Raw genomic sequence first — 24,173 nt, forward strand, 5'->3', positions numbered from 1 at the left:
ATTATTCCATTAGACAAAGATGTATAAGGGAGGGAACCAGCAGGAAAAAAAAAAAAAAAAGAGAACAAAACAGTGGAAGGATGAGGGAAAGTAGATTCAGGTAAACTTCATTATTAACATCATCACAAGACAGTAGATCCTAAGTACTGCTTTTTAATACTAATTCAGGGTGCATGGTATAAAGCTAAAATGATTTTAAAAAGAGGGGGATAAAATTTCCACCAATAATTCTTAAAACACTTTGTACTATAATTTTGTCTAGGCTAAAGTCTGCCACTGATTCATATCTCTTTAAACAACAACAACAACAAATCTTGGTTATATTACCTTCATAAGATAAGTATTGAGTACCACAAAGCCAAAAACCCTGGAAAGCCAAAGCTGACACAAACCGGTTTCTTTTGTATGTTTACTTTTTCCCTCAGAAATAATCCTTGAATTAAATGGGTGTTTTGCTATGTTCAGAATGAAGAGTTGCACAATTCAAATTGCCTTACTCTAAACGGTCTATAAAAAAGCAACACATTTAAATTAAAGAAGAAATCACTGCTGTCCAGATGTGCAACTGCAATGTTAAAAAATTAAAAGAAGTTGTCACAAAAGAAAGACATTTCCTATTTAATTTCATAGTCATAGAACATCCAAATGTGTACAGATGCTTATATCTGGGTACATTACAAACTAAATGCTTATTTCCACCCTAGAGATACGGAGGAATTTGGGTAGAGCAGTTTGCTTCAACATGGTCTAGAGTTCATTTACATCATTTCACAGGTACATAAACCAAGCAGAACATGCATTTGTGCGCCAATGGATGTATTACATGTGCAAATATCACATGAAATTATTGAAAGTCTATGAATTGAGAAGATGCATATAACCACTCAGATTATTTCAGATCACTTAAAAGCACCGGAGGCTGGGCTGAAGACGTTCTTGGGCAATAAGATCATTACAGGTGTGCTTGCGCTGTCATTTTCACCACAAGACACCTGTACCTCTCAAGATTTCTGAGAAGGAACTTTTGCAAAATGAATGGTGCAATTAAACTATACGTATAATTTACTCCACATTTGAAGGAATAATACAACCCATAAACAGTTCTAGAATATAATGTTTCATCTAGCCTATCTCAAAAGCAACTGCATGTGTGATGGCTGCTTAGTTTGATTCACGCTATTAAGGATTTGACCTTGGAGTATTTCAGCTACAGTAGTCATCAAGATAACTGAACCACTAGATGTAATAATAATTAGTGTGATAGGCTTGCCAGTGAAGCTGAATATATTGCAATACAAAAGAAGGCAGACTAAAAAGAAAAGCATTATTACTCACTGCTAAAAGACTTCTTGATTTTTACAGAGACACTCAAATACAATTATTTCTTCTTGCAGAATGCATTTCCTTGGCTCATTCTGGGAAGTGCCATGCTGTAATTTAGTCTGATTCTTAATAGGAAATGTGGCTTTAATGTGGCTATCAGATGACTTTTGATGCATGCCACTGATTACATACAGCCTGTATTCTGCATCATCAACAACAGCATTCTTATTTGCAGTATAATATGCTCTGCTGTAGGGTGCAAGGACAGTAAGTTTACTTTACTGGCCGAGAGTGTGTAACCTTTTAGTTTTTAAGTGTCAGCTTAATATGCAGAAAAACCCTTCCATTCAGAAATGCTAAATACAGTATAAATTCTATAATCAGTATAAGCATCTTAAATGAACTTCTTTTCATATTTCCTTCTCGGTATTCTTAAATGTTCATTCTTATGCTTACACAAAGCACTGTGAACAGATTTCTAGTGTTTATTTGAACTATGTCTCCATCTAAAGGCTTCACAATGTAATGTATTTTTGCTTGCAGGAAAAATTCTAATCTTAGCATCTTTAGGATATTGCATATTAATTTGATTGAGTAGGGAAAAATAGGTCAACTATTAACCTGCAATGTGCTTTTTAAAAACTAATGCTTTCCTGAAGCAAAATTTTTCAGGTTAAAAATTATACAAAAAAAACTACGAACTTGAATTGTTTAACGTGTTTTTTCAAATGAAATGAAAAGCTAGCTAGTCATATTACTAATCTATTTTATGAAAATTTAATATTTTGAAGGCAAAATATTTTTGTTTATTAATAATAAATGGATTGCAAATCACAAAGAAAATTATGTGCTTTAGCCTCTCTCTATAAAACCAAATTTCCCTTCCAGAAACACAGATTTGTAACCAAAAAAGGCACAATTTTACATTTTTCAGATTTTAGAAACAACCTTAGGAATTTTTAAATGTGCCTAATAAAGAGACCACATAATCTATTTAAAACATTTTCTGCAAAGCAGAAAGATGGAGCTGCTGTGACGTCCAATCTTTTCAGATATGTGCGGGAGCATTCGAGATGCAATAGGCAAGAGGTGCTTTACAGGTAAGTGTATAGTTTAGCAGATATAAAGGGAATGCTACACTTTGGGAAGATTAGGTACCTTTAAAGAAGAGAATTTGAAAACAAAACAAAAAAAATTTATCTTGGAGATTAATACGAGCAAACTTTTGAACCATACTGCTCTGTTAGGTTTGATCAACTTAAAAAAAATTCACTGCTTCTGCCTATTTTAAGCAATATAATTGGGAGTAGTAGAAGAGGTGAGAATAGGTGGACATTTGAAGAGAAAAATATTCTGATGCTAATTTGATTTTTCTTTTTCTGTTTTTTTTTCTTCCCCTTTGTGCCTAGAATATTTTGAGGCCTGAGGACATTATGTCAGAAAGTCTAACTTTCAAAATGGAGCATATTTTGAATGTCAAAAAAATCAGTCAGAAAACTTCAGTGTTTTCCTTGTATCTCTTTTCTACGAATAATAATGATAAAATATTTTTTTATCTTTTTGTAGAGAATAATCACTTCACAAAAGACAGCCCATGTGGGCTTAGACCTGCATTGGAACTGGAAAGAATATCTGTGGTGAATGGTGATTTGTAGCACAAAAGCCTGAATGAAAAGAATGTTCGTGAAACCTCACACAAAACCTCCGTAACCGTTTTATCATGAGCTTCCCACAATATAACACAAGAGCTCTATATTCTAGGAAAACCTTGCCTGGTCCACTTATCATCTCGCCTTTATGTAGTGTACTGTGTGATTGCTAAATTAGTGCCTAATGTATTTATAATATTTATAGTACCAACATTTAGTTAAATAACCTTTATGTAAGATTTATGTTGATTTTTTTTTATTTCTCATTTAATGGCAAATTATGAAGAGCATGTTTCATAAAGATAATTCTCCATTTAAATTCATCAGTCCATTAAATATTAAAATTATGTTTCTGATGCAATCGAGAACAAATTTGTCCAGCTTCAGTGATTATTTGCACTCATAAAAATTAGGCTTGATTAATAAAATTTAAATGCTTGATTAAGCTGACATTTTCATGTTCTATTCTGATTTATTAAAATTAGTCCCTGTGCCCAGGCCTAGTACGCTAGTAGGTTTACCTTTCTCCTTCTCTTAGTCGACATCCAGAGCGAGGCTGTTAGGAAAGAATGTTTTGCTTTTGGACTCAATGAGGGTTTCAGGGAAATGCCCTGTTCTTTGCTCACAGTGCAGCTAGCCTTTGTCTTTATGCACTGTGTGTGGGGGAGATTTGGATTACAATAATCAAGGAAAATGTTCCTTTCAAATATCAATGGGATTGATCTGTAAAATGGCATGCATTTTTGGTATTTTTGTAAAATTCAGTTTTGAAGAAATTTTTATCTATAGAAGATCATTTATATTTCCTCATTAGCTTTTTTTGTTGATAAAAATACAGTTTTTATTTTCGTGGGACTTGCATATGTAGCAGGGGGATTATAAATGAATCTTTCTGGGGCAATGTCACTATCTTTGTCTACAAGTTCAAAATCAGGAAGGACTAACGGCCATGGAAAACCATGCTCTTCAATAGGTCTTACTAGGGTACTCTTCAAGAAATGTGGTTACCTCCACTATGTTTTATGGTCAGTTGCTCAGTCGTGTCCAACTCTTTGCAACTCTGTAAACTGTAGCCCACCAGGCTCCTCTGTGCATGGGATTTTCCAGGCAAGAATATCAGAGTGGGTTGCCCTTTCCTTCTCCAGGGGATCTTCCTGACGTAGAGACTGAATCTGCATCTCCCACATTGGCGGGTGGGTTCTTTGACATTGAGCCACCCAGGAAGCCCTCCTTTAGGTTACTCACTTTTATACCCTCACTGGCTTGTGCTATTTTAGATATGGTCAGGTGTCTATCATTTATTGAGCTACAGTGGACTGTCTCTTTAATTCTCACAAGATCTCAACAAAGGTAAGTATTATTCCCATTTCACTGGTGAGGAAAGTGAGACATAGGGAAATGAATAAATTCATACAGCTAACAGATGGAAGGTCTGAAATGTAATATCCTGTCTTCATAATTTCAAAGTTTGGACCCTTAAACTCTACCAACTGTACAGGGGTAGCGGCAACATTCTATTTTAAGATGTTTCTGCTGTTGCCCATGGGAGTGTAACATATCTGGAAACCATGTTTAGGTGAACTGTCTTTCATTTAAGCATGCTGCCAGAATATCGTTATTTTTTAAAAATAAGTGATATGGTATCATGGCTATTTTCTTTTTCTTGTACGATGAAATAAATTCAATAACAAAATGACAGAAAATGCCCTTGAAGGCCTATTTTAGTTTGGTTACCTACAGGTGTTATCCCAGTTCTATGAACATAAAGGTTTTAAAATTGCATGCTCTTAATAAGCTTATCTCATGCAATACTAAAATATAATGAACACAAAACTCTCAGGGTTATTGGGCTCCTAATAATAGTTCTGAGTTATAAACACTTGCCACAAGCAGATAAAGACATGTCATTGGTGTCTACTTTTAGTTTGTTAATTTAACAAACTTGTCATTTCTTGTCACCTTTCTGAACTAGGGACAATTATTCTCTGCAAATATCACATGAAACCTTCTGCCAACACCACCCCACCCCACAGGGCATGATACAAATAATCATGGGGTTATGAGTCAGCCAGAAGGTGCTTCTGTGAACCCTATATCCTATCTCCCTCACCATAATGTGTCAAGGAGTTTTGGCTACCTACAAAGACAAGTGTATAGAATCATTTAGAAAGAACCCACAGGATATCACTAGAAATAGGTGGGAAGAACACATCCATCCTGAGAAGTGACACTCAAACTGTGGATGTTCTTTCTCGTCCTCTCCTAAGTCCCATTCTTCAATTACAGAAATGACACAAACTGCAGGGGCAAACCTTTTAGAAAGGGAACAGAAATAATAAAACCATCTAGTTGAGAAAGGGGTAGATGCTTGGGCTGGACACTTTGGAAAACCATTTAGATGGTAATTCTTTGGATCCATAGGAGCCTTTGAGGAGACTTTAGGAAGTTGATTTTCTAATGAGTTCCTGGGAATCCAGGAGTCAACTGGGCTTCAAATAACAGAAATCCAGCCATTTATGAGAGCAGGACCTTCAGGTTTCCTTCAGGGTCACCGAGACAATTCATTTGGTGGAAAAGAGCTGGGTTTCAGGGCAGAGATCCTTGATAGGAATAAAGAGTAGTATCTTTTTATCTTGTTACATTCTTATATGCATCTCTGGGGAGTCGGAGCAAGGTGGGATCAATTCAGGAAAGAGGGGGGCTACAGTATGAGAGTGACTGCAAGCGTCCTCCAAGGCAGCTACCACGAACTTTAAATTCTAAGTCTCTCTCTTGAGTCCTAACAGAATTAAAACAAAAGAACTCTGTCGTCTAGAGAGGAGACTCTCTAGTAAATTGATTTTTAAGAATAGAACCGTTTTCCTTCACATTTCTCGCTATGTGAACTGACATGTCACGGACAGGTAACCCTCACTTTCTTCCATTCTACCGCTTTACCTTTCCAATTTGAAGGTGAGCTGCAGTTTGAGAATAGAGTAAAAAAGATGGATGGTAAACTGAAGAATTAAAGGCAAACATGAAGCCACTGAGTAAAAGGGACAGACTATAGGTGGAATAAGAGCTGTGGCCACAAATGGGTAGACCTTTTCTTTATCTACGCAGGACGTGCACACACACCTGGGATAATCTAAATGTCTCTTGGCTGCACGCGTCTGCATTTCATATACAGACCTCCATCACCGCACCTATCATAGCCACGTATTCCATTTAGTTGTTTGTTTCCCTCACTAGACCACAAACTGGGCAAGGACCAGGTCTTTTTTTTCTTCTTCTCTCTCTCTCCCTTTCTTTTATTTTTATTGAAGTGTAATTGATTTACTGGGACTGGGTCTTAATCATCTTTGAACAACCCGCTAGCACAGTGTCTGCAAAAGTTCAGTGCATTTTTGTTGAATGAAAATTATGAAAATTAGACAACCTGTGATGTGGAAAAAAGATTGGGCTGAAATACGTAGTATTCATTCACTAAATCTTTTCTGAGCAACTATTGTGCTGCTATGACTTGCTCTGGGCTGGGATTAGATACACAAATGGAAGATACTGTTAGAACAGTCTGGAGCAGGTGAAGAAGACCCCCAGTGAGGTTTTCTTTTAATTATTATTATAATAGAGTGAGGGGGAAACAGGAAATCAGAGGGGTGGGTTCACTTAACCTTTTAGAGTGTTTGGTGGTAGGGATGGGTTGATGGGGGCCGGGGCTGGGCAAGAATGGGTAGGAAGGCAGAGATGGCTCTCAGGGGGAAATGATGAAGATAATTGGTGGTTACCCAGGCACAAACATATAAAAATATTAAAACCTTAATGAGTAGCAAGTTAGTATTAACTCCCCCAAATATTCAAAATACGTATACTCGGACCCAGAAATTCTCCTTCAAGGACTTTTCCAAAGGACATTATCAAGGACCTGCTCAGAGATCTGTTTAGGATTTTTGTTTACAGCATTCTTTGAGATGGCAGAAACACTGGAAATGAACATTTCCAAAATTAGTGCCTAACTGAGAAAAAAAATAAAGTATTCATATGGCAAAAACTATTTAGTTATTAAAAATCCTGTTATCTTCCAGCAATTTGAGGGAATCTCAAAGTAGGTATGCTAACAGGGTCTTTAATGTGATCCAATTTTTGTAAAAAACAAAATATATATGACAAGCAAGAAATACAACTTATATTCATAAACCCATTTTTTTAAGAAAAGAGTAGAAGCTATAGAGAGAGTATATCGACTATTCGGGAAACTATTGATACAAATATACTTGGTTCCGGATACTGCTCTTACGGGCCACGGCCACCCCAGCCACACTGGGTCGTTCTCTCTCCAGACCACGGACCCCACTCCCACCCTTGAGTGCTCCCCTCCCCACATGGCAGAAGAGCCCTCCTTGAACCTGCTCCTCCGCTGTGCTCTGGGGCCTTGACCCAAACACACCTAGGCTGCCATCCACTCATCAGCACCAATAGGGTCCCCTCCAAGCTCATGGAGGAGCTGAAGGAGCAGCCCTGGAGCCAATCCCCTAGGCAAGGTGCCCGGGGAGAGCCAGGCCCTGGCAAGGGAGTGCTCCTACCTCTCTGCAGGCCTTCTGAGCTCAACTCCTTCAATGTCTGGCTCCTAAAGCAAGGACTGCAAAGGTTCCAGCCACCTGTCCTGGCACAGTGCCCCAGGTCGTGCCAGGTTGGCCCACTGCACATCTGCTCTGATGCCCACGGAGCTCCCGGGCACAGCGGGAGCACCTCCACTAAGTCTGAGCACACATGCCTCCCTGGGCCATGACGTCTGTCCCACCCACACACACTCACTGCCTGTGCAGAGGTGAGTGCCTTACCTTAGGCCCCAGGATCCCCATCTATACAAAGAGACACGCATCCTTCCTTCCTTCTCCAACTTCTGTTGTGTTATCTGGACCAAGCCCTTGCCCTCCCCAGGCCTGAGGAATGGGTGTGTTGCAGGAGAGACGGAGAACACAGGCCTGGGAGCCAGCTGCAATTGGGTTCCTGTCCTGCTGTTCTGTGTGAGCCTTTGTCCATAGCAGAGACTCTCTGAGCCTCGTTCTGCTCTCCCAAGTGGTGAATGGTTGCTTTTTAGATGAAAGAGATGAGAAAAGAGCATCCCCATTTGTGCTCGCTGCCTCTTTTTGCTCATGAAGCACTCCATTCTCAAAAACAAACAAACACACACATGCACGCACACACAAACAATCCTGATGGAAGATAGGGGAGATAAAACTGAAGCTACGGTTTGGGTGCTACTCTGGTGTTGCCAGGGGACGACAGGAGATGAGATGGTTGGATGGCATCACCCCCCCGATGGACATGAGTTTGAGTCAACTCCAGGAGTTGGTGATGGACAGGGAGGCCTGGCGTGCTGCAGTCCATGGGATTGCAGAGAGTCGGACACGACTGAGCGACTGAACTGAACTGGTGGCTCAGCAGTAAAGAATCTGCCTGCAAGGCAGGAGACACAAGTTTGATCGCTGGGTCAGGAAGATCCCCCTGCAGGAGGAACTGGCAACTCATTCCAGTATTCTTGCCTGGAAAATTCCGTGGACAGAAGAGACTGACAGACTGTAGTCCAGGCTGTTGCAAAAAGAGTCGGACGCAACTTAGTAACTAAACCACAACCGCACATGGTTTGGGTGGAGTGTACACGTGAGGAATCTTTTTTTGACAGCCTCAAAGATATTATGGAAAGATAAAAGTAGCAGAGGGAGAAAAATCAGCATTTTGTTTTAGAATTATCACCTTCCTACAAGTCTTGAGGTAAGAAAACAAGCTGTGATTTTGGGGAAAGTTGCCAGAAAAACACAAGTCATCCAGTGAAATTGGAATTTCAGATAAATAATGAATATTATTTTTGTATAAATATCTCCTGTTGTTTATCTGCAATCCCAATTTAACTGGGCATCTGTATTTTTATTGGCTCAATCTGGCAACCTAAAATTGGTAACAATTTCAGAGGCCTTCGGAGGTTGGAGTTGAGGAAACTTTGCAAAGTAAAAGGGCGTGGTCATCTACAGAGAGGGAGGGGATACAGCGTGGGGGGAGCATTTGAGAAGAGTGGGGGAAAATGTGCAGATCCTGTGGGGGGTGTGTCCAGAGCCTGGTGAGATGATGGTCATCAGGGTACAGGGTACAGGGCACCAGTCCGGACAGTAAGTGATTATTTGGCACATCCAAGCGATTGAACAGCTTGAGAGGGGTCGCAAGGGATGACATCTGTTACTGATACGCAATTGGTGGTTGATTTCTTTCCACTTGTGATTGTGCTGGAAAACTATAGGGCTGGTACTTTGCATGATCCTCCTCACATTTTTGCAAGCTGGTGACCTTCTTAAAAATTTGAGAAAATTGTTGAAATAAGTAGGAAAAAGAAAAGAGTGATCATCTATTTTTAGATGTGTTTACAGGCCGTATGACTCAGTGCTGCTTCTGTTAAGAGCAAGTACATGGTCTTTTCGGTACTGAGATGCAAACTCAGGAGGCTCTGGTCCTCGCTACTTTCTGTAAATGATCAAGTCCTCATTTAAGTATCAAGGGTCTGACCATGCACCCCAGTGCTTTTTCTATGGAGTCCGCTCCTCTCAGCTCAGCTCTGGCCAGTCTGTTTAGATCCTGTTTGGAATATTTCACATATTCAACGGTCTGCTTCTTCAAATATTCTACCCTGGACTTCTTTGGAGCTGAGAGTACTAGCTGAGAAAATAATAGATGAGTTTGATTTATAGGAAGTCAGGTCAAACAGTCAGATGTCTCTTTGGTGGTTTGTATCTGGTGGATGATCCCCAGCTGTCCAATCAATGGCATTTATGGTAGCAAAGAAAATGCTCTCCTTACAAGCTTTATTTCTAGACATCAATGTTCTGGGCCTAATTGGAATAGACCCAACAACAACAAATATATTCAGCACTCTTCTAAAGGGGAAAAGAAGCGTGGAGGGCTTTGCCATGTGGAGGAATTAACAAACATTTCAGTATTTACTGAAGTATTTTAGCAGACAGGATGGGGCTCCAATTGCATCACAGTGAGATCATCAGTTAGAGAATGATTTCATTGATCTGGCCTACTCTTCAGTCCTTTTAAGTCTCCACTGATTAGGCAACTGAGGTTATTCTGTGGGAGGCATATCTTGACAGTAAAAATGAACGCTCTCTTAAAATGTAATTAAAACATATCACTTGAGGAATGTTTGAATGTCACAGATATTCAGGGACTTTCTTCACTAATGTGAAGGATTATTATCTCTGATTTACTCTCCCCATGCTCACCTGGGTGGAGGAAGCTACTCCTCTAGGTCATGAAGTTTTTTTTTTTTTAAATGAATGGGGTCACCTAGAGTCAAACATGTGACCAGTACCCATTGTTGAGAGGTCACCAGGTACCTCACAGGAAGGAATTTGGGGATGCCTAGCATTCTCTGTAAGGCTCCAAACACTTCGAAAGTGATGGCTTGGCTAAAGACATGCCCGAATGTGCACCACAGAGATAACCTGAGTTTTCAGGACAGGGCAGAGCTGGGTTCGAGTCCCACTTACTCTATAGAGATCGTTATTCATCCTCTTTGAGTTTGAATTTCCTCATTCATAAAACGAAGATACAATCATTTAGAATCATCTACTTGATATTGTTATTATAAAGAATTCTAGGAGCCCAGGCTTCTAAAAGGCTTAGCAGGATATTTGATAAATTTAATAGGCTGAATAGGTACCTGCTCCTCTCCTGAATGAGAAGTGAGAAGGAGATGGGGGGTGGAGTGGGGAAAATGAGAGTTTTCAAACAATCTGTCTGCTCAAAGGTAGAGTTCCTCCTACTGACTGTTCTGAAATGTAAAGGAGAAATGTGCTTGAAAGGTACCCAGGAAGACCTGGAATAGACCAAACGATAGCTCCAAGAGGAAATTTAATGGACTGGAGGTAAGGAGTGCAAACTTCAGAAAGACTGACAGATCCTAAAGCCCTCTCTGCCACTTTTGGACTAACCGTGTGCCTTTGGAGCTGTTTAATCTCTCTACCCTGTTTCCCTGTATGTAAGGTAGTAATAATGATATTTGTCTCTGAGCGAGTATAACAGAGCTCTGGGTTTGCTTGGCCAACCCATTTCTTATATCTTGAGATTTAATCCTCTCTCTCAAAGAAGGGCTCTTATAGCCATGCTTGAAAGAAACTGCTTAACACAGTGCCCAGGGCGTGATGAAGACTTGGTAATTTTTAAATCTAAAAGTAAAGACCACTTCTGGGCATGTACTTCTACAAAATCTCAGTTTATAATAACTGTAATGTGGACAGTTGGTACCAGGCTAATGGGCATTGCAGGGGCGATTTCCCCCTGGTTCTGGAGTGATGGCTCAAACCAAGAGAAGTATGACATTCGTATCTTTATATCCCCTTCATGCCAGAGACATCTCTGAATGAAGTTTATATTAAACAGTTTCCTCCGGAAAAGTCTCACAATTCTTATGCTAGAAAGTTTAATGTCATGGTCTGAGTATAGATAGATTTAGATCTAGAATTGCTTATTTTTAACAAGTCTGACTGAGAGACAACGAAGGCAAAATACCATTGCTAACCATGCCTCTTTCTCAAGTACAACTCTAAGTCTATAGCATTGGAATGGCTGTTTCTTTATCCTTTCCTCAACAAGTTCCGCTCATTAAATGCCACAAAACTTACTTGGCAAGGATTAGATCTAATTTTTTTTCATTAAACTAGAACAGACACCACGGTGAGGAAAAAGTAGGGGATTCCAGTTCCTGTGATCCTAAGTCTCCAAAATGGAAGTGGTCTCCCTAATAAACAATAGACAAAGAAATCCTTTCCTATTTCAGTATTAAACTCAACTATCCACGAATATTTTGAAGACAGAATTTTTACCCATCTATATATTTTTTAATCTTTTACAGTATTCATTTCCTTTTGTCTCTCTTATGTCATGGAAATATTATCTCCCTTTCGCTTTTTGCCACACAAATTTGAGGTTCATTTTGACTTGTTTTTCTTCTATAATTTTCATTCTAGTTGGATTTTCTCAGCTGAACAACGTACAGATGATTTTTGTGTGTGTGTGACAGAATATTCCCCTCCACCCCTACATCCCCTTCTCCTGAAACAGAAAGTTTCCTGGTTTAGAATCAGCCAACAGTATGATTTATGCACTTTTAGAGATTCCCTCAAGTTTTCACACATGCTGAAAAATTCTGCATTGTCTTGGGGAAAGCAATAGGGATTTAGGACAAAGTACCGTTCTTTCAATGCTATCCACTATGCAGTAGATAAGTAGTCTTCAGGCACAGCATGGCCACCCCTACGAACACTTTCCCTTAATTTACATACTTATGAACGTGAATATAGACATATGTGTACATATATGTGTATGAATATATACATATATACACGCGTGCATGTAATCTATAACCAGCAAAGTATAATCCAGGTTTCTTTTCAAAAGGGGCAACCAGCTCTAATGCACAGCTGGGTATGGCAGAAAACACATAATTAGACAAATTGGATTGAAGAGTTACGTAAGGTCTCAACTGAGCCAGTGAATGAGAAGCTGAATGAAACGCTGTGATTGCTGTTCCGGTGCCTAGAAAGAACAGAATATGTGGATATGTGTGTTTTGGGCAAATAAAAGGCAATTACTGGGAGTTATGGAGTGCAGTTGGCATTCCAGGCAAGTTAGACTAAAGAACGTTTCACAGTGGGCTGTGCTGGGGAAGAAAATGTTGTCCATGGCTAAAAGGGGGATTCTGTCAGAGATGTGCCAACAAGGAAAGATGTGTAATTACTATATTGGAGTCATATTTGTGGGGAAAAGAGCAGCAGAAAAATTTGCATGATTTTTTCAATAGGTAACTTTTCAATAGGTGTATAAAAATTCTCAGCGAATTTGAAGTACAAGGGGTTACCTTATATATCATTACTTTCCCTCTAAAAGTAGACCTTTCCAGCCAAGACTGGTATATTTTGAAGAAAATAGCAAGCAAAGTCTATAGTTTCAGAATTTTTTTTTTTTTTTTTTACTGAGAATAGTCAAAGCAATGACTAAATATTGAAGATAAGCCCTCTCCTAGGATTAAGAAGCTGAAATGAAATTACTACTTTTTCTTATTCGCAAACATTATTATTCGCAAATTTGTCTCAAGGCAACTGAATGAAAAGTAGATTTTCTTCTCTCTCAACAATCTCCCAGAAATAAATGGGACAAAAAAGCAATTGCCTAAAAGAGGACTATGTTCTTAAAGAAAACATCCTGGATTAATCGACAAAAGTACCCATTAGGTCCCTTGACACCGTGTGGGACTTGTCTCTCAGTGTACAAGTTAAATATATATCCACAAAATCCTTGCCAATAATAAAAATAACTTCTCGTCTGTTGACGCTGTCTAACCATTAAAATCTCTCAGAGAAATCTCATGTTTGGTTTGTTAAACTTTACAAAAAATGTTTGAAAGTTTCTAATTTACGAAACACATGCTAGAGATGGTGGCAAGTACAAAGATGAACAGTTTGCCACTTCAAGTTTACAACCTCATGAGAGAGACAGAAATATATACAAAAGTATAGGGAAATAAACATGGTGGTTGTTGGCAACTCTGCCATCTACTTGGTAGTTGTCTATGTGGATTTTTCTTTTACTTTGATGTTAAAGAAAATTATTTCAAAAAGTGTATTTTTCTTTTGTAACCATTTAAAGTATATTGTGCTTGAGTTTAAAAGGAAAATTATTTTATGTCATAGGTATGTCTGTGCAAACATTGTGATGCTAACTATACTATGTACTACTTTATAATAAAGTAGTATATAATACTTCTAAACTTATAATCAAATAGATCTGTTTCTTGCATCATTATGGGCACAATAGTTGGCAAAAGTCCTGATTAGAAGTCAAATGGAAGCTTTTAAAGGCAAATAAGAAAAGAATCAATGCAATCTGATGTGGACTAATAGCTACCAAATAGATTCTCATGTCTGAAAAACCCTTAAATTACTCTCAACAGCTGTATATAATTATAAAACTTCAAATGTTCTAGATGGATAAGACATTTGTGTTTATTTATTTATGAGGAGGTTTCGGAAACTGTTAAGTTTGGTTGGGGTGTAGTGACTGAGATAATCTAAGGACATGAAGGCTGGCAGGAGAAGTACAAACATGATTATAACGTGGCTAGCTTCTGCTTCTCAATCTAAAACTCTTTGCGAGATAAAAGGTCATCTCACACATTCTAAAAATTTTCAAAAATGTCAAAGAGCACAGTATTAGTTCAGTATAACTTTCCTTAGGTTAAATGAAAGGTCTTGATCCACAAGCCAGTATCCTAATATACCCCTGACACAGATAAGTATATTTGCTGTTGTTTAGTGAATGAACGCTGAATTAAGGTACTTCTTGCACTTATCTAGGCCAGCAACCATTAAATCTTCCTTCCCTCCAGTGGCAGACCACAGAGAAATGTCTTAAATGAAATACATTCACTTGGTTTGACCAAATAGATAATTTTGTGATATTATATCTTAATTCAGGATTCATTAAGACATAAAGACAAGTAAGGAGAATAAAAAGAAATAATCACTTGGAATAACCAATTTATACTTAAAAATCATAACTCATTCTTCAGTGTATTCTCAACTTTAGTTCCTACCAAAATGAGTCATGTTAAAAATAGGCAAATACTTAACATTGTGTTAGAACCAAAGAGTTGTTAGTTTAGAACTGGTAAAACTTTCTGTCAAACTTGAGTATAGACAGAATTTCTGGTGTGCAAAAGCAAATGCAATGTTGATCTTGCCAGGGAGACTGAGAATGAGAACAAAAACACATACAAATAAGAAAGTAAGAGACTTACTGTATCACGTTGCCTGTTATCTTTCCCTGATATTATCAAGAAGTAGTTCCATGTCAATAGTAACAACAGAGCCAGTGGTATCATGTAGAGCTCAAAGTTCCAGACAACAAAGAGAAAGAGCTGGAGGAGAGAGAAGGGCAAAGAAAAAGATGAGTCAACTTTGAATTTCATTAAATGGACTCTCTTATCCATACTGCATTTCAAAACAAAACAAAACAAAAACAAAAACACACAGCTAAATTTGCAGAACGGAAAGATTTATCTTGAAAACAAAGCCTTGAGAACTTGTTAGGCATTTTTCTAAAAGGACAACTGAGCCCTGGAAAATCATGAAGATTTTCACTTTGTTGAATTTCTCTGAAGGAAAACTGATATTATCACACTGTCAATGGGGCAATTTTAATTTTTCTCCTCCAGTGAAATTATTGTTAGACTGGCCAAAATCAAGTTTGAAAAAAAAAAGTCAGCAAAATGAGCTTCATTACATTGTCAGAAATAAACGGTATATCTGCCTTAGTGATAAAGGATGAATCACCATTTAATATCAGGGGCTTTTACAAAAACCTCACTTGGATAGTGCAACGTAACAAGCATAAGAGGCAGATGAAAATATCACATCTACACCAAGAGGCCTCGAGATTTCACGTGATGAATGAAAGCACTGCTCCCAACAAGTGTAAAAACACTCAGCCTGACCATAGAAATCAAACAGCTCTTTTAAAAACGGAGTAATTTTGTCAAAGGGAAATTTTAAACGTCTACTTTAATTATCCTTTAAAACTACCTACTTCTCTAAGTATGTAAATGGTTTTTAAAACTGTAAGAAGTGTGTAAGACTAGAAACTCACCTGGGCTGGCAGAAGAAAGCATTCTAAGATATTCTGCGTGGTGAAATAACCAGCAATGGATATAAAGTGTGACTCACTCTCACTCCCCACCAGACTCTTATTAACCCTGCACAGACCATCTAAATTCTCTGGGCCTGTGGTCCCTGCTGCCAAATTAAGGTAGTTTAAGCCAGAAGGTAGTTGAGAGCTAGATTCCACCCCTAAAGGTAACTAGTGCTCTAACCTCTGGCATGGTATGTCTCTTCCCTTTAGTATCTTCTGTCAAATGGGAATCCTACGAGTATCCCCCGAGAGGTTGTAAGCATTAACAGTTGAAATGTGTTTAAGGTTTAAGACACTGTTTGGTACTCAGTAAGTGCTCAAAAAAATGACTGTGTAAACGATATCAATATTTTACAAAACTGATGAAATTAACTATTTATCAACTGAGACCCTTGGGAAATACATATTCTAACACTGAAAGCTAGAAAGTATCTGTCTGCTAAGATTTAGCTGAACCAAGAGTATTACCGGGAATTTGAGCCGGCTGGTTGGAGTCAGGCTGATATCTTGCATTTGATCAGAAGAGCTAGGAGCAGTGTCCTAAGAACCTTCACCTCAAGTACAGCAGCATGGGCTGTTTGCAGCTTTCCTAATAAACCTCAGAGAAGCCCACAGCCTATTCAAACTGCAGAGAAGACAAACCTGTACTGAATGGCAGACGGACCCCTGGCCCTTGGGCCAGAAGACGGGTTCCGGGCCTTAGAAAGCCACTCTGCCTCAGTATTTTCAGTTCTCAACAGAGCTCTGTAGACCTGATCACCACTAACATCCCTTCTCTAATATTTTAAATGACATTACTGTACCATCAGGGTTTTGTTTTTTTTTTTTTAATGTGACATTAAATTTTGAAGACTGTATATTTTACTGGATTCTTTTATATTCATAACCCACACGGACACCAAAAAGCATAAATAATAGTTTAGTAACCCAAGAAATGAATTTTGGACAGAATTACATGGTAACTATAGATTCAAGTTCCTGAATAAGAAAAATCTCAAATATGTTAATGCATGAAACATGAGCCATATCTTCTCTTTCACCAGGGAAGTATAAAGATTTCCAGAAAAGGAAAATATTTCCATTTAATTTTTGAAATATATGTAATATATTTAAAGATGACACAAATTATAACTGATGGCTATGATTATTCTATTAAAATGTATCTTAAAAATGTACTTTATTCAGGAAGTGATTTAAGGCAAATTTGACAGACATCAACACATATAAAAGAGAGAATTATTTTTGGCTAGGATTCATATCAATTCTTTGCATATTTATTAGTAAAATTTAGACAATCACTAAAATATAAGCTCTTTAAAGATAGGGACTTTTCCTTTTAGCTCACATTCTATCCCCAGAGCCTAGAATGGTGCTTTCCATGTATTTGTTTCTTCAGTTTCTTTCATCAATGTCTTGTAGCTTTTAGTGATAGGTATTTCACCTTAATTAAATTTACTACTAAGTATTTTATTCTTTTTGATGCAGCTGTAATGGGATTGTTTTCTTAATTTCTGTCTCTGATAGTACATTGTTAGTGCATTGAACTGTAATACCTTTTTATATGCTGACTTTGTGTCATGCAACTTTACTGAATTCATTTATTCTAACAATTTGTTTTGAGGACTCTATAGGGTTTTCTATATATAAAACTGTGTCATCCACAAATAATGACAGTCTTATTTATTTCTTCCAATATGGATGACTTTTCTTTTTCTTGCTTAATTACTCTTAGTAGGACTTGCAACACTTTGTAAAATAAAACCAGCAAAGTGGGCATCCTAGTCTTGTTCCCGATCTTAGAGGAAAAAGATTTCAGCTTTTCACTATTGAGTATGTTAGCTGTCGGCTTATCATATATGGCCTTTATTATGTTGAGGTATGTTGCATCTACACTCACTTTGTTGAGAGTTCTTTTTATCATATATGGGTACTGAATTTTGTCAGATGCTTTTTTTGCATCTATTGAGATAATCATATGCATTTTAGCCTTTATTTTATTAACGTTTTACATCCTGTTGGTTGATTTATGGATACCAAAGCAGCCTTGCACCCCTAGAATAAATCCCACTTAATCATAGTACATGATCTTTTTAATGTATTTTTGGATTCAGTTTGCTAATATTTTGTTGAGAATTTTTGCATCTGTGTTCATCAAGGAAACTGGTCTGTAATTTTCTCTTCTTTTGGGAAAGGAAATTTCCTTCAATAAATGTTGTTGGGAAAACTGAACAGCTACATGCAAAAGAATAAAACCAGACTATCTTACACCGTATGCAAAAATTAACTCAAAACAAATTAAAGACTTGAATGTTAAGATCTATAACCATAAAACTCCTAGAAGAAAACATAGGCAGTAAGCTCCTTGACACTGATCTTAAGTATGATTTTTTTGGATCTGACTTCTAAAACAAAGGCAACAAAAGCAAAACTAAACATGTAGGAGTACATCAAACTAAGAAGCCCAGCAAAGGAAACCACAAATCATCAACAAAGTGAAAAGCCAATCTACTGACTGGGAGAAAATATTTGTAAATTGTTAATATAAATTTGATAAGTGGTTAATATTCAAAAATTCATATAACTCAATAGCCAAAAACCAAGCAAACTGATTAAAAAGTGGGCAGAGGATCTGAATGGACATTTTTCCAAAGGAGATATACAGAGGGTCAACAGGCATACGAAAGATGCCAATCATCAGGGAAATGCACATCAAACCCATACTGAGGTATCACCTCACATCTGTTAGAATGGCTATTATAAAAAAGGCAAGAAGTAGAAAGTGTTGGTAAGAACGCGAAAAGGGATCCCTTATGCTCTATTAGTTGGAATGCAAACTGGTACAGCCACTGTGGAAACCAGTATGGAAGTTCCTCAAAAAATTAAAACACATCTACCATATGATCTAGTAATTCACTTCTGGGTATTTATGTGAAGAAAATGAAAATACTAACTCAAGAAGATATATGCACCCTCATGTTTATTGCAGCATTATTTACAACAGCCAAGATATGGAAATAACCTAAGTGTTCATCAACGGATGAATGGATCAAGATGTTATGTGTACAATAGAATACTATTCCACCATCAAAAGAATGGAATCCTGCCATTTGCAACAACCAAGATGGACCCAGAGGGCATTACGCTAAGTGAATCATGTTAGTGAAATGAGTAAGACAGAGAAAGACAAACACCCTATGATCTCACATATATGTGACATCTAAAGACAAAACAAAACTGGGTTAAGGAGGTCAGAAGGTACAAAATTCCAGTTACAAAATGACAAACCATGGGAATATTGCGGATGGCATGGTGACTACAGTCAATGATACTGTAGTGCATAGTTGAAAGTCAGTAAAAGAATAAGTCTTAAAAGTCCTCATCATAGAAACAAACAAACGTAAAACTGCGTATGGTGAAGGATGGTAACTAGATTTACTGTGGTGATCATTTCACAATATATACAAATATTGAATCATTATTTTGAACCCTTGACAATAATATAATAGTATAGGTCAATCAAACATCAATTAAAAAGAAGAGCATGAACACAGATTAACAATAAAAGGTATTTATTGACCATCTATGTGCTATATAATACTAGGTGTTCAAAATTAGGATAAGACGCAGTCTCCTGATTCATATTGCTAACAATCAGTAAGAAAAAAGCAATTATTCTCTATAGTACTAGTGATGATCCCTGGGTCAGGAAGATCCCCTGGAGAAGGAAATGGCAACCCACTCCAGTACTCTTGCCTGGAGAATCCCATGGATGAAGGAGCCAGATAGGCTACAGTCCACGGGGTCGCAAAGAGTTGGACACGACTGAGCGACTTCACTTTCACTTTCACTAGTGATGATACTAATCCTTGTTAATGGTGATGATCCTCTAAGAAAGAGAACCATCAAAGCAAGAAGGGGCCTTTTAGCTTATTCTCTCCACACTGAAGCTGTTTTATTTTTTTCCTCCCTGGAGCCCACCTGCACTAAAATGGGATCCTTTCCTTTTTCCCATAAGAAACCCAAACACTCCTGGATGGGTCTTCAATGTCTCATGAGGGCAGTGGGAAAAGAAAGCAGCTCAGAGAAACTTGGAGGCTAAGACACTGCAGGATCTGTCCTTGGTCCTGACCACACTTTTTCATAGGTTTGGGAAAAGAGAGAGAGAGATAATGGACTAAAATGAGACACCCCCCCCCCAAAAAAAAATCACTGACAAATCCACAGAACATAAATATAAACCATAAACTGCCTAGGATTTTCCCAACCTATATATCCAGAAACCCTTTATGCCTGCATGGGACGTGAAAAGAGGATCTGATGATTATAGAATTTCTCCAGGTTAAACTAGGGCTTCCCTGATAGCTCAGTTGGTAAAGAATCATCCTGCAATGCAGGGCACCCCGGTTCAATCCCTGGGTTTGGAAGATCCCCTGAGAAGGGAACGGCTACCCACTCCAGTATTCTGGCCTGGAGAATTCCATGGACTGCATAGTTCATGGGGTCACAAAGAGTTGGACACGACTGAGCAACTTTCACTTTCCAGGTTAAACTAGGCAATAAGGACTTCTACACATTTATACAGTGTTTAATTTCCCTTGACTTCATCATTATGTATAACATCTTTTCCTTATTTTTCCGCTCGTTGTCACAGTCTCCTTGACTTTTCCCCTTTCTCCTCCAAACACTTTTAATAAGGAAACTTGGGCTATCTATATTTAACTTTCATAAAATCCATGACTCCATTCCAAATGAAACAGCTAAGTCCTGCATTTGTTTGCCTTGTTCATTAGAAACTAAAACTATTCCAAGAACTTGGTGGTTTTCTTTCTCAAATCACTAGATGGTTGTGGTTTACAATTAAAATTCTATATTACAAAATCTCCATGGGACATCAGTCAAATGGTACTAAGTACATACAACCTTATAGAATAGAAAAAGGATCCTGTGAGTTTTACACATTGTCTTGGATAGTAGAAGCTCTTTGTTAATCTTCCTTGGACTGTCAGCCATAACCATGCTGCTGCTGCTGCTGCTGCTAAGTCGCTTCAGTCGTGTCTGACTCTGTGCGACCCCACAGATGGCAGCCCACAAGGCTCTGCCGTCCCTGGGATTCTCCAGGCAAGAATACTGGAGTGGGTTGCCATTTCCTTCTCCAATGCATGAAAGGGAAAAGTGAAAGTGAAGTCGCTCAGTCGTGTCCGACTCTTAGTGACCCCATGGACCATAGCCTGCCAGGCTCCTCCGTCCATGGGATTCTCCAGGCAACAGTACTGGAGTGGGGTGCCATTGCCTTCTCCAGCCAAAACCATGGTAATCCCTCAAAAAACTGCTGCAGTGTGGTGCACGAGAAAGAGCACGGGTGTGCAAACTGGGCCCTTGTTTGTATCCAAGTTCATTAGTCCTTAACTATGTGACTTTAAGCTAGTTACTAGAACATTCCTAGTTTTATCTTCTGAAAAATGGAAACTACACTATTTACAGATTTGAGGTGGAATTAGCCTAGTGCTTAGACCTATAAGATGCTCAAAAAGCATTCATTATTATTACAAGCAGGAATATATTGGCTCATACTACATGCAACATTTTTGGTGCTCTTGTAGCTCATCACTGTTCCTATACCATTTTAGAATCCATAGAATGGATTCAAGCATAAGAGCTATGTTTAGAAAGCTATGTCAACTATAATGAAGAGATGAAGAAGTGAGTGCCATTTTCAGTGTTTTTATATTTAACTTACATGACTAGATACAGTAATGACCCCAATTTGTCTGTCTCCCTATATTCAGGCCTTTTGAAATACTCTCCCACGATGACACTGAGATTAGACATAGGGCTTGTTTTGGCCAAGGGAAGAGTTGCAAAAATGCTGAACAGAGGCTTAAAAAGTACCTGGTCACTGGGTTTTCCCCTCTGCTGTCTTCAAACACTGAGCCAGCATGTCAAGAAGCACAGGCTAGTCTGCTGAATGAGAGACATGTGACACAGTTGTCTCCATTGCCCCAGTATCCAGAAATATCCAGAAGCAGAGCTGCCTAACTGATCGGAAGCTGACCAGAGGAGAATAAAATAAATACTCAGCTGAGCCTGATCCGGCTTGTTCACCTACAGAATCATCGCTAAATGAACGGCAGTTCCTTTACACTACCAATGGAGTGGTTATACAGCAAACGTTAACTGATGTATATATTTTCTCTCCATGGAGACAGTGTGATATAATAAAACATGGTCTGAACCAGGAGCCTGAAGAAGTGGTTTTAGATCCAGTTCTGCTATTTGATCATCATAAGACCTTGGGCAGGTCAGTTTTTCTCTTTTATTTTAGTCTATCATCTATAAAATGAAGATGGTAATACCTATTTCACCCGTTGCCTGTGGGCAACAAGTGATGTAATACATGTAAAAATACTTATTAGAAAGTAGTGTATTAATGTATGTACTATAAATTTATGCTTTTCATATTTAAAATTATTTCTGAAAAATTACAGAACTTTATAAAATAATACTCTAAGATAAGTCAACATGATAATTGTTCTCTGAGCAGTTATAGAAGATGGGTGGTGTTTCTAAGAGGGATTTCTGTGTGATCTGGAAAGAAAGAGTTTGCTGGAAGGAAGTCGTAAGTATTAAACTTAAGAGGGGTTGCAGTGAATTTTTTTTTTTACTAGTAATCAGAACAAGAAAAATCTAGATCTTTATGGAGGCTCACTAGTGCTGGTAAATGACATTAGCACACATTATAGATTTTGTGAAGTCTTGAATTGAAAAATTAAGTTTTTAAATGTTAACAATTTTTTAACAACCTCATGCCCTTAGATATAAAAGTATCTTGTCCTGAACAATCAATTTTATGAATGTCAATTCCTGTCCACAAATTTTTTGCTTTTACATCCAGGTACCTTTTATCTAAATCAGTGTTATCTTGCCTATGATTTTTATCACTAACATCACAAAACACAATCCTTCAATATCTATTTGGGCCAGGCTTTAAGAGCAACCTACATTTTAATCTTAAGTATTCCAAGTGGCTCTTTTGAAAATCTGAAAGGTAAATGACATAATTTGTCCTAACAAGTATATCACACCTCATAAAGTGAACTTTAGAGGGAAAGTCCCACATGGCAGGCCTGGAAGGCTGAGACTATTTTCATTTTACAAAGGAGAAAACTGAGGCCGAGGAGGTTGAGATTTGTCCAAGGACATCCTCTACTGAGTGGCAGAGTTGGCTGACTCCCAATCCAGTGTGATTTTCCCACAATGCTCCACTGCCTCTAAGGTAAAGGATCTCACGGTGAATGTCAATGCTCTGAAGGTATCAATTATTTAGGGACTGATTATTCAATTTGTAGACTTTATTTCTTCTGCTTCCTCTTGCTCTGGGAGAACCACTTTTGCAACAGTGCAAAGAAATAGAACGCCACTTTTAGGTGCTCTGCTAACAGTTTGGCATGGCAAAGAGGTCAAATACTAATGGTCAGAATGAGTTTTGGGGAGCCAATTTCATTATTCCTTTTCATCACTGTCTGAATAATCAAAGTCAGCTATTCAGAAGATTCCTATTAAATGGGGTTTTCTTCTGTCCAAAATGTTTAGAAGAGGTTAGCAAGGTGGCTGTAAAGGCAAAGATTGGAAAATGAATGAGCCAATTACATTTTACAGACCAAAAAAAAAAAAAAAAAGCCTTACTTTTTCACATGAAGATTAAACAAACAAAAAGACCCTTTCTACTCAGAAGCTAATGAAGGTAGACCAGGGCTTTTCACTTACATTTAAATAAGGCAAATTATATGAAGTAGAGTGTATGAATCAAAATATTCAGGTTTTACAGCAACACCATTTCTTAGGAGGCACAAGATGTCTGATTTCTCTTTCTCTGAGCCTGGGGTTTTAAGAGTCCCGGGCAGGACTGGGCTACCCACCTCGTCCCATCCATTGATGCTCACATTGAAGACGCCTGCACTCAATGATCATTCCCTGTGGCACAGGAGAGTATCTCTGGGGGAGCGCGCTTCAAAAAAAAAATCATTTAAGTCGGAATATTGAATATCCTATTCTTCTGCAAACTACAGTATATTTTAAAAAAGAAATCTCATCCAAAATGATTAACACTTCCTACTGTTCAGGAAAAAAAGCCTGCCCTTTCAGACTAACAGCTGTGAGTCATTAGTTCTCCAGTGATGAGATGTGTTTGATGAGTATTTTTCTTTCTAATTAAGAGATGAGATTCTCTATTTGACTGTCTCTTCAAAAAGAAGTGAAGAGAAAATGCTCTGCCTACATGGAAAGGCCATCTCCTACAAAACAATTAATTATTTCACGGCCCTTTTAGAAAATCCTTTTCCTTCCTAATTTCAATTCATTTTTTTTTTCTTAAACTTAACACATTTGTGACCCTCACAGTATTAACCCATTTCCACCCAACCTGTACCCTCTCATGTTTTCCTGTTTCATCATTCAAAAATGTCTATTTCAGATGAAACA

At 38.1% G+C, this 24,173-nt stretch overlaps 1 protein-coding gene across 7 annotated transcripts in view; it reads right to left on the minus strand.

Annotated features, from left to right (window-relative positions):
* The window catches only part of MCTP1 (multiple C2 and transmembrane domain containing 1), a 544,348-nt gene that overhangs the window by 85,337 nt on the left and 434,838 nt on the right, over positions 1 to 24,173 (minus strand). For all 7 annotated transcript variants that reach the window (XM_081498745.1, XM_081498744.1, XM_081498743.1 and 4 more), the window contains one exon: positions 14,806 to 14,925. In XM_081498745.1, coding sequence (XP_081354871.1) covers positions 14,806 to 14,925 — 120 coding nt within the window. The remainder of the gene's footprint in view (positions 1 to 14,805; positions 14,926 to 24,173) is intronic.

The sequence above is a fragment of the Giraffa tippelskirchi genome, chromosome 6, assembly GCF_054371585.1.
Source record: "Giraffa tippelskirchi isolate mGirTip1 chromosome 6, T2T-mGirTip1v1.2.pri, whole genome shotgun sequence".
NCBI lineage: Eukaryota > Metazoa > Chordata > Mammalia > Artiodactyla > Giraffidae > Giraffa > Giraffa tippelskirchi.